This window comes from Papaver somniferum, chromosome 1 (assembly GCF_003573695.1).
Source record: "Papaver somniferum cultivar HN1 chromosome 1, ASM357369v1, whole genome shotgun sequence".
In the NCBI taxonomy this organism is placed as follows: domain Eukaryota; kingdom Viridiplantae; phylum Streptophyta; class Magnoliopsida; order Ranunculales; family Papaveraceae; genus Papaver; species Papaver somniferum.
In genome coordinates, this window is record NC_039358.1 from 67,662,303 (window position 1) to 67,673,529 (window position 11,227).

Here is an 11,227-nt window from a genome sequence, read left to right on the forward strand (position 1 = left end):
GAAACAAAAAATCCAGTTACGTCAAATCGACCAGTTGGTTTCTCACTGGTCCCTTGTGTCATTTTTTCACTAAATAGATAATTAATCATGTCAAGTTGGTAAGATACATCCATTTATTACTCTGTTTTAGCCTCTGTTTTGAGGCCTAAACATCATCTCAGCTTCTTTGTTTGTACTTGTACAGTGGTACACCTTCACATGCGGTACTTGACAGGTTTAGCAAAGATTAGTTTTTGAGAAAGTGACTTCATATCCACAAGTTGAGCCGCAGACAGATTGAGAAATTTTGTGTGATTGTAGGGAAAATGGTACCACCACTAAACACAAGTTGGGTTGCAGACAGTGAGAGGAAGATTTGATTTGAAATTTAATTTTATGAGCAAAGCCATGTGCAAGCATAAATTTGCATGTAGGTCCAAAACCTTACCAGATTATGGCTCTTCTAAACCTCAAAGTCGACAATCCAACGAATTTCTATAAATACCCACAAACTCCAAGCAATCATATCCATCTTCAAATTCTTCAATTACATCTTTCAGCACTCATCACAAGCAAAACTTTCGTTGTTGATCATTAATCTCTTTGCCAAAATGGGTCTTATGCGATCAATGGTTTCACAGTCAAAGCAAATTCTCAAACTACACTCTCTCAAAAACCAATCATCATCAGTAGTTCCTAAAGGACACTGTGCTGTTTACGTTGGAGAAACCGAGAAGAAGAGGTTTATTGTTCCTCTATCTTACTTGAACCATCCTTCGTTCCAAAACTTGCTAAGTTGTGCAGAAGAAGAGTTTGGGTTCGATCATCCAATGGGAGGACTTACAATTCCTTGCAATGAAGACGCTTTCATTGATCTGACTTCTGAATTGAATTCTTGTTGAGAATTTAGATAACCAGATAGCAGTAGCTTAATTGTAGACAATTTTTTAGCAAAGGGTTGTATTCCGATCCATGTAACATATACTTTTTTTCTTGGGAAGAGTATAATTGAAATACTCTCCCATTGAAAGTACCGATTAATACAAAATTCTCTCATTTCGATAATCCTCAATTTTGTTGGGATGAACATGAACCTACAATATTATCCTGTAACGGTAGAGTCTACTAAGGTAACGTAACCTTACAAGGGAAATTGAGCTTCTGTTATTTTGCCGTTAAAAATTGTACAATAAGTTTATTCCCAAGGTGGTGATGACTTAATCAGATCAAAAATAATGGGTGTCAGAAAGTAACAGAGAAAACTTGGGAAAGTTCACTTGTCAGGACTTCGGGTACGTAGGTAAACGTGACTGGCACAAATTTGCACGAATCTCTCTGATTTTTTTCAGACAAAATCAGCACAGATTTTTTTAGGGCCTTGCAGGGAAAATGATGAGCTGAGATCATAAATCATTTGGAAATGTGGGCATAATAATGGATTCTAGAGATAAGCTAACAGTAGTTACAGTACCAACGGAATGCAAATGTCATTTCCGGTATTTCTTCTTTTTTGTTGCCAACTCGCAAAAAAAAAAGTGAATAGATGTAATCCCTTTTGAATGCATTAAGCAATTTTGCGATCATTTTTTTTGAAGTGCCACAATTCATACTATTGGATTATAACATTCACCTCGGTGATAAAGTAGCTTGCACATGGCATGCACCCTAGCAAGACTCCAGGAGTTCTAGGGTGTTTTTGTTACTAACGGAATTTTAAAGTGTTCTAGAATGAGTAAGTAAATGTGAAATTCACTTGCGCCATAAGGTTTACAGATGTATATTCACCTAGCCGATGTAAGAGTTAACAATGAAACAAAAAAATCTGGATTTAATGCAGTGATTGCACCCTCCTAAAATGGGTAATTAGTAAAGGGTATCTTTGAACTAGTTCAAGAATCCTACAAACGAGATACGAAAATCTACTGCTAAATTTTCATGCCCTGATGACCGACGCAATAAACTATATTCTGACAGGGGAAAAGAAAGATCCCATAGCAAGTAGTAGCGAATAGATCATATCATAATATCTGCAGGTATCTACAAGGATGGTGTATATAGTCAAGCCATGTTTGGACATATGCATGCATTTATAACTCTGTTGCGAAACGTAGGCCCAGTGCTCTTGTCATTGCGCGTCACCTCTCTAATTATTAGAAATCAACATCACCACATGCGATAGTTTTACCTATGAATAAGAGTGTGACTTAAGACATCAAGTGGGAGTGTGGGCTGCTAAACTTCTGAGCGGGAGGTTTACGTTTAATTGCATGTGCAAAGCCATGTGATCAACAAACAAGTAGGTCCTGAAACTTGCCCGATTACCGCATTTCTTTCAATACGCAAAACCCATTTGAAAGGACAAACAAATAATTGATACTCCCTTAAAGTCTATAAATACCTACACACCATGAACCATTCATATCATCAAATCTTCAATTACCTCATTACAACAGCTTTCAACTATCTTTTAAGATCTATCACTCTTTACAGTTCACTTACTACAATGGGCATCGGTTTACGTTCAATGGCCCTTCAATCCAAGCATATTCTCAAAAGAGCATCATCCGTAGTAGACGTCCCAAAAGGACATTGTGCTGTTTACGTGGGAGAGACTGAAAAGAAGAGATTTGTCGTTCCGGTATCTTACTTGAACCATCCTGCATTCCAAGACTTATTAAGCCGTGCTGAAGAAGAATTTGGATTCAATCACCCAATGGGAGGTCTCACCATTCCTTGCAAAATGTCCTCTTTCGTTGATCTCACTTCTCAAATGAGGGCTACATGAAAAGAGGATGAACAACAGAGAAAACAGATAGTTGCTAGAGATTTAGATAGGCAATTTTTTATGTAGAGGGGTTGTTACAACCCCTGTAAAAAAACCCTTCTTTTTTTCTTTAATTGACTGTGCAGAGTTAGAAAAGACTCTCCCGTTTAAAGAATCATTAATACAATTTTTATTCATTTAAATCATAAAATTTATTCGTTTAAATCATAAAATCTTGATGAAAACTGTTGTTTATAAAATCTTGAGCTATACATACTGTTGGACAGCATATATAATCTGTGACTTCCAACCTCCAAGTAACTCAATTCAGTGAACTAACTTCTCCCAACATTGGAAAAAAATTAGTTAGAACAACTGCCTACCTGATTTCCTGGTGTACTTGAAAAATATGGAGTCAGAAGAATTGTGTGGCATGGAGTATATGGACTGTGATTATTGGAAATCCAGCAACACACCCAAATGAAGAATATGCAAGATCTAGGACATAATAAACACTAGAACTTAAACTTATTTATTAATATCAAGCAAGATACAAGTTACACTCGTGGGTTACCAGAAAATCCTAATCCCTTCTCCCAGCCTATGAATTAAAAGGAAACCCTAACTCTCTCTCTTTCCTATGCTAGACCTTTTCCTCTCCAAAAAAATCTCCCCCTACATTGTCCAAAGGTCTCTATTTATAAGCCTAAGCAACCTTAGTGGCATACAACTCATATCATCTCGTCGAGGTTACTTTATGCTTCGCCCGGAGCATATTGCATAAAGTTTTCCCTACCTTTCGCTGACTTCACGTGGTCTTGTCGGGACACCTGTCCTTTTTCTTGCGCCCTACTGCTCCTACTTCATGGCTTATCTTCTTCGCCAAGTAATCTTTTCGTGACTTCGCCTTAGCATCTTGATGGTCCCTCTACTTTATTCGGGGTGGAGAGTTATCTCGCGCTTGGGATTTGTATTTCGCCTTCTGATGTTGACTGATTTGACAGGTCACTGACACGAATCTTTGATTAGGATTTCCTTACCTTACTTGGTATGACACGTGGCAATCCTATTTCGTGTACCTACATTTTGCCTTTTCTTATTCTGTCCAAGTTGCTGCGAAGATGGAATAAGAACCGTTTCAGTTTCCTTAACCGTCACGTTCTCCATACCCATAATTCCACGTGGCCACGTTCCCTGGGTAACCGTCCGTCATCGGTCACCTTTACTTCGATCACGCCGCTTCCCGGTTTTACCGGTCCATTCTTCTTGTTGTAAATACACTTATCCACCCTTAGTTGAGTTTCTTTTCAGCCTCTTCCAATCTCTGCTCTTTTCTTGTTTGATCTCTGCTCTTACTTTTACCTTATTCTCCCGAAATCCTCTACTTTCTTTATCACCATGTCTCCTAAAGGTGTTTCTGCATCTGCTTCACTTAAAACTCTCGAGGAATTTCAAGCCGAGCTCCAGGAGTTAGGTTTAACCTTAACTCCAGCTGTTGATTCTTCTCCAGATCCCGCTGTTCTTGCTACCCAAGAGATGGAACTGAACTACCGGTGGCTTGGTTCGGACACTTGGTCTGCTGATAAGGTGATAATATCTCTAGGTCAGTTTAGAGCGGGACTATCTTTCCCCTTGTATGATCCTTCAAACCCCATTTTCTTGGAGATTCTCGGTAGGCTGCAGTGCAGGGTTTTCCAGCTTACTGTTAATGCGATTCAGATCTCCAACGAGTTTAAAGTCCGTTCTCGTGATGGTATCTCGCAACTCCCTTCTTCAGCGGACGAATTTGATTCCTTGGATTTCAACATAGACTCTTTCATGGACAACTATTCAGCTGTGTTTACAAGCACCGGGGAGCATTAGGAGTGGGGTCTTGAGCTTGTTAGGAAGGTGGTTTCTCCCCCACTTAAGGAGATTTTACTGGATGTGGATTCCCAACTTCGTCTCTCCGTTGATGACTGGGCGAGGTTTCCTTTAGTAGTTGGCGGTCCCTTCGTCTGGGGTTACGACGAAAAGGGCTTTCCTCGCAATGGTCCCCTTCCCAGACATTGTTACATCACGGGATGTGAACCTTGGAGACTTCGCTGGACTGTTCCTAGCGAGGTATGATTTTTCCTACTGCGATTCATATCATTTGGAACTATCAATTGTACTTATGTTCCTCAATTCGTTTTAGTATGTGATGCCTGCTGCTGGACTTGTCAAGGCGCGACAGGATAAGAAAGTGGTTGCTAAGAAGACTCCCTCTGAACATGTATCATTTTCGTCTGTTGTTAGAGATTTCGTGATAATCATCCATCCTGATATCATGCCTTTTCTCAGGGTGAACTTCCCACTTCTGGGTACCCAAGGGTCACAAGAAACGTTCTCATCCTACTACTCCTCCTTCTTCTCATGTACCATCCTTATCGCATTTTATTTGTAAATTTTAGCCTTTTTGGTTTTTAACTTTTGACTTCACAGACAAGTGCTCCTCCGTCTGGTGCATCCAAGAGGCCGCGAAAGACCCTGGATGTGGATGCCTTAGCTGTAATACAGCCCTCCGCTCTCCTTGGTCGTCCCGTTCCCACTAAGCAACAGTCCCCTTCAGTTAGTGCTCCTGCTCCTCCGAAAGAAGCTGATTCTGTTATCCGTCCCAAGGTCGCCGATTCCCCTGTTCAGCCAAGAGTTGAACATCCTAAGAGTTCTTCGGAGGTACCTCCCTCTAGAGAGAATGGAAAGCAACCTGTCCGGCCTGAAATGTCAAATCCTCTCTTCGACCCCGATATGCAATTCCTTTGAGGTATCTATCACAAGGCTCAAGAAGATCCGGCTATGAGATTTCGTTCTTTGGAATATTTGTACGCCTTTGTTTCTGACGACTTCCTCTCCCAAGACTCGTCTGCGCTTTTGAGTGCTTCAATGAATCTGTCTCTGCAGCAGCACTCTGCCTTGATGAACCATGTGATTTCTTTGTGCCTTTTCTGCCATTTTTTCTTTTCGTCTCCGAGATCTATTTTCTGAGATCAAATTTGCTTCGCAGGAAGTCTACTGTCACATGGCCACCCTCGTGGAAATTCGGCTTGTTCGCGAGATGGCTAGGAAGGATGAAGCTAAAATCAAAGCTTTATCGGGGGACCTCCAGAAAGAAAAAGATCATTCCCGCGAGCAAGACCAAAAGATAGAGAAGCTTTTGAGTAAGTTATTTTTTCTTGGACGTCCCTCTATTGTTCTTGCCTTTGCTTCCATTATTTTCTTATTTTATGCTTCGTCAAGATCGATGCATGCAACGTCAAATGAACACCGACGAAGCTTCCTCCTCGCTGGAAGATATTCGCGCTGAGATGCTGAACCTTACAACTCAAAATGATATGTATGTTTCTGAAAATTCCATCCTTAATGAAAAGGCCGAGACCCTTTGCTTGCAAGTGGACCGTCTGTCAGTTGAATGCTCCCGTAACGAGGAACTGAACCTCCATCTCCAGAATGACAACCTTCGCCTTAAGTCAGAGCTTCAACAGGTCTCTAATTCTATTACTACCTCGCGGAGTCTCCATTCTTCGTCGATAGCCAACTATAAGAAACTGGAGGAAGATTACGATCGAGTGATCAAAAGCAAAACCGAGCTCGCAGATAGTCTTCGTAGGTCTCGGAACACTGTGGATGGTCTAAACGAGGAGGTTGATTGTTTGAAGAAAAAGGTGGAACTCTTGCAAGATAAATTAGCCAATTCCTCTCGTCCAAAACCTGCGAAATCCTCTCCTCCGATCAAGCTTGCAAGTCTCCGTGGAAAAGGCGCTCTCTCCATCCAGTTTGACAAGAGCACTTTGAAATACTCTCATGGTGAAGGTTGGGATAGAATGTATCATGAGTTATGTGTTCAACTTGAAGATTCCAACCTCAAAGTCGCCAAGCTCGATCATAGATACTCTGATGTTCAGAGTACTTTAAATACTACTATCCTTCAGGCGGAAGGTAGTTTTTAGGTGTATTATTATCTTTGTTTGACCCGGCTTACTTCCTTGTTTCTAATGTAATTTCTCTTATCTTCGCAGAATCAGATGAGTGTCATAGGAGTCAGGTCCTTTGTATTACCAGGGATAGAGATGAAGCTCGTGGTGACGTTTCTCGTCTTAATGAGGAGATTGAGAGTCTAAATGATAATATGGACGAGATCATTGATTCTTCCAAGAAGGTATCCAAGACGGCCCGAAAGAATACTCAGAGCTATTTGGTTCCACTCTTCAATGACTATTGCGCTGAGCATGGCATTCCTCCTCCTTCTTTTCCTTTGGAGATTTTTTCTGATGATGAGAAGCCTCAAGATGAAGCTGTTGATCCTACCAACGAGGAATTGTCTCTTGATGACGACGAGGAACCAAAAGTTGACACCGCGAAGGACAACGAGGGGTCCAAGGGAGCTTCTACTTAGCATTTCCGAGGCAGGCGGCGAGATCCTTGAGTCAACCATCATCGATAGTGCCATTCCTCAGTAGCATTTTTAATTTTGTCTTCTCTCATCTCAGATTAGTATTTTATAACTAATAATTTTTTATGGGCGCTCCCAAGCTTGGGGGGCAAACGCTTTATTTTGGGAATCATCACATTTCATGATATTGTGATTCTGTTTTATCAAGCGTGTGTTTATTTGATTTCCGCCATTTTCCTCAGGTTTATACTGACCATGGAAACTCTCAAAAGAATAGTGAAGCCTTTAAGTATATATTTGCCTTTTATTCTTTTGCGAGTTTCCATCTTCGTTTCTGCCTTCATCTTTCAAATCTCCCTCAGTTCCGGCTTTCTTTCTTCACTCATCCCTGCTGCCTTTTGCTTTCCGGCGAGGTTGAAAAGCACTGGTCTTAGTCTCAAGTATGCGCCCGGTCTTAGTTTTTTGCTTCAGGTTCCTTCTTGCTCTGTCTTGTAGCCTTAGATTGTATTTTAAGCGCTTTGTAGTTTCGTGCGGATAATGCCAAAAGAACAAAAAATATAAAAGTATATACTTGCCTCTTGTTCTTGTTGGCGTTATCCAATCTAGACGAGATGGTTCTGAGAATGATCTTTATAACTTTGTTTTTTAGTAGCTTTGTCTATTTCTTGCTTATGAGGTCTTATTGCGCCTCCTAATTAAGGTCTTATTCCGCCTCACCCTGTTTTTAAGGGTATTACTTCAGCGAAGTCTCAGGCGCTTGCTATTATTGCGATAACAATCCATCAACCTCGTTTTAACATTTTTGATAAGTTTTCTTTCTGCGACAATATGACAGGCCTATCTATTCCCATGAATAGCAGCCCCATGACATTGTCTTCTTTTTTGATCACACGGCTCCCTAATTTGGAGGGTGCCATCCCTTTATATTCCCCCAGAGTGCCCCTTCAAGGAGGTTAACCCTAAAATGCATGTTGGTCTCCTCCCATCCGGTTATTACGACATTCAGTTGTTTTCGTGACTTCTTATCCTCTTCTCCGATAAGGCTCGGAGTTACGAAGTCACATCCTAAGTGGGGTTTCTTTGGGATCGAGTGCATCGTAGCCAAGACTTGCCAGACGGACATAGCCGGTAATGCTCCAGACGTCCCAGGCACCCGCAGCTCAACCGAATACGTCGGCGCCTTAGTCATATTTCTGCACCCCTTACCGAAGTCCATCATAAAAGGGACCCTCAACGGATAGGTATTATCATTGCCCCTAGATTTCTGCCTGAGAGTTGTCCACGACATGCGTTAGGTCTTTGCCTATTGCATTTTCATGCGAACTAGGGTGCATGCCGTGGGTTCCCAGCCTTCCTAGGCGAAGGTTTTAAGTTTTCCTAGAAACTTTTTATTTCATATTAATTATTTGCCTCCTAATCTTGAGGTCTTACTGTCTTTGGTTACTCTGCGAATATTTATTTCATCAATATTTCATCAAATTCTTACTGCTATGCTCTTGAAAATTGAGTACATCGATCATTTCATTTTTATCATCAAAATAAAGCGAATACATTTATCTTATCTCATTGTATCTTTCCTATTCTTCTGCCATACGAATGTGCTCGGCTTGGTATTTTTTCAACTCCTCCATTCGTACTGCATTTCTTATCTTGAATAGTGCAGAAAATAACGGCTGCTCGGTTGATAAGGCATAGATGAACGATCGCACCAACTCCTCTTCCGAGATTCTTCCCTTCAATTCTTTTCATACTGCTTCACATCTTGCGACGAGACTTCACAAGCTCTCATGCTCCTTTTGCCTTAATGAGAAAAGCGCTGCTATTTCTGGATTGCACGGTTCATTCCTTGAGCATTTGTTTACCATTTGCAAATCACTTTCTCTCCTTTCCTTGGGGATATTGTTTCTTCCTCGAGTAACTTCTATTGATTGTTGCATTCGATACTCCCTTTCCCTGAATTCTCTTATGTTGCTTTCTATGGCCTTCTTCAAGTCTTCTCGCTCCCTTTGCTCACCTCGTCCCAGGCCTTCTCGTTTTCGCGCGTAATGTCTTTATTTAGTTCGTGCTTCTCCCATAGCATATCTCTCCTCCTGCATATTACAATCTGCATGTTTCCTTTTCAAATGATTATTTCTGATGATCAACTTCTCATTTTCCCTTTCTAACCTTATTCGTTCCCTGACCAGATCCTCTTTCCTTCGCCTCTCTTGGTAAAGTTCTTCCTTTAACCGGTCCATCTCCTCGTCTTCGCGACTTTCTCTCAATTTATTATGTGAATTTTGTATTTCAATGCTTTCCTCGGCCTTTTGTTCATGTGCCTTTTTGCCTCTTGACCGGTTCATCTTCCCTCCTTCTCGTGGAATTTGCTTCTCCTTTGTCGTGGGAGTTTCCTTTTTATTCTTTGTCATTTCATTTCCTTCAGCAACCTTCCCCTTATTGGCCATTCCACCTTGCTTTTGATTGACCTGGCCTCCTTCCTCTGGAATTGCGTTATTATATTCCTCGATACAAATTTTTGCTTTATTGGTTTCCTCCTCATCCTCCTGTGTTCCGCTCAGTTCTTTTCTAGACTGTATCGTAAATACTATAAGCTGTTCGGATCTTCTTTCTTCGCTGACTTTCTTCCTTTGTTTCATCTTCTTTCTTAACTTCTCCTCGTAGTTATGCACGTCTTTTGTTATACATTCTTTTGCGTCTCTCAGATCTCCTCTTATCTCGCCGATTCCACTTGGCATTGGGAACCGGATCGCCTGGTGATATGTCGACGCAACTCCCTTTATTCCATGTATCCAAGGCCTCCCTATGATAGCATTATAGGGAGAATCGACATCTACGACACAGGCTATGACCTTCGTCTCTAGTTCGCCAGCGAGAATCTTCACGGTCAGTTCCCCCTTCGGCTTAGACGCTACCCCATTGAACCCATATATGTTATATGTAGAAGGTTGATGAGTGCCAAATATTGTATATATTTATCCATTTTTGTTCGCATTTAACTCATCTTTTGTGCATTAATTCTACATTTTATCCCATATTCTGTATTTTCATTGTTTTCAAGAATAAATATTTTTATTAATTAATTTTGCATTTTTAGGTAATAAATAAAGTCTGGATGACTTGCGGAGCAAAAAGAGCAGAAAAGTAGTGAAAAGCCGGGAGAAATCACGCAAGGAAGCCGCGAAGAATGGTGCGCACAACCTCATTTTCTACACACAAAAACGCCTCCGTTCTCAGCCATCAGATCAGTTCTCAGAAGCATCCGATGGTCGCTCCTTCATAGAGCATCAAAATCTGAAGTCTCTGCCAAGCACCACAGCGCTGAAATTCCAAGCCTTCAGATTAGATGGTAGTTGAATCCAACGGTTTCTCCCTTGCTGTTCATCAAAGTTTGATATCTCCGCCTTACACTACAACACCTAACCTAATCTAGCACCGTTCGTATTCGTTGTATCACTTCATCCGACGGTCGCTCCTCGCTTGCCTCCGCATCACCGTCCGATCTACCTACCAGCTCCACATCCCACGGCTAAGCTTCGCGAAACATCAAAATCTTTATCCCTGCCTCACACCTTAATACCCAAATACCTAATACCTTTCTTCCCAAAACAGTCGACCTCTCCTCCATCACTTCTCCACAGCAGAGCCTTCCCCTTCCACCTGCTCCACCAACTCGCTGCCACCACCACCAACTCCACAACTGCTCTACCGTACCACCATGTCTGCCAAACCACCCTCTTCCCCGACATCACAGACGCCACCATCTCTCCTAACTGTCAAGTTAGTTCATCCATTTCACGCCTCTCACTGATGGCATGTGAACTCGAGGAACTAGGTTGATAGCTATGATTCGACGCAACAGAGACATGGAGAAGGATCAGAGAAGAAAGAAGAAGCATGGGTCGACATTTTGAAGCTGTTTTGTCACGTCAATTAGGTGAAGTTTCAAACCCTAGAAAAATTAGGGTTTTCAAAATTAGGGTTCTGCTTACATTTTTTGTATAAATAGAAGAGATGGGTATGGTGTAGAAGCTGTTCTTGGACTAGCCAAGTTACCAATTAGGTTTAATTTCAATTTT

The 11,227-nt window shown here is 41.4% G+C and overlaps 3 protein-coding genes across 3 annotated transcripts; 2 read left to right on the plus strand and 1 right to left on the minus strand.

The window, feature by feature from the left end:
- The first annotated feature begins 318 nt into the window (after window positions 1-318).
- LOC113289941 (auxin-responsive protein SAUR21-like) lies at window positions 319-1,044 on the plus strand. Its single transcript, XM_026539380.1, has one exon. It carries the CDS (start codon window positions 591-593, stop codon window positions 879-881), a length of 291 nt encoding a protein of 96 aa, XP_026395165.1. The 5' UTR covers window positions 319-590; the 3' UTR covers window positions 882-1,044.
- Window positions 1,045-2,420: 1,376 nt separating this feature from the next.
- LOC113289953 (auxin-responsive protein SAUR23-like) lies at window positions 2,421-2,974 on the plus strand. Its single transcript, XM_026539403.1, has one exon. It carries the CDS (start codon window positions 2,483-2,485, stop codon window positions 2,762-2,764), a length of 282 nt encoding a protein of 93 aa, XP_026395188.1. The 5' UTR covers window positions 2,421-2,482; the 3' UTR covers window positions 2,765-2,974.
- Window positions 2,975-9,202: 6,228 nt separating this feature from the next.
- LOC113327395 (glutamic acid-rich protein-like) lies at window positions 9,203-9,886 on the minus strand. The gene has a single exon (XM_026574683.1). The coding sequence runs from the start codon at window positions 9,884-9,886 to the stop codon at window positions 9,203-9,205; it is 684 nt and encodes a 227-aa protein (XP_026430468.1).
- Between the last annotated feature and the right edge of the window lie 1,341 nt (window positions 9,887-11,227).

Excerpts from the sequence above, each read along its gene's own strand:
- LOC113327395 (XM_026574683.1), bottom strand. The coding sequence starts at position 9,886 with ATGCCAAGTGGAATCGGCGAGATAAGAGGAGATCTGAGAGACGCAAAA.
- LOC113289953 (XM_026539403.1), top strand. The coding sequence starts at position 2,483 with ATGGGCATCGGTTTACGTTCAATGGCCCTTCAATCCAAGCATATTCTC.
- LOC113289941 (XM_026539380.1), top strand. The coding sequence starts at position 591 with ATGGGTCTTATGCGATCAATGGTTTCACAGTCAAAGCAAATTCTCAAA.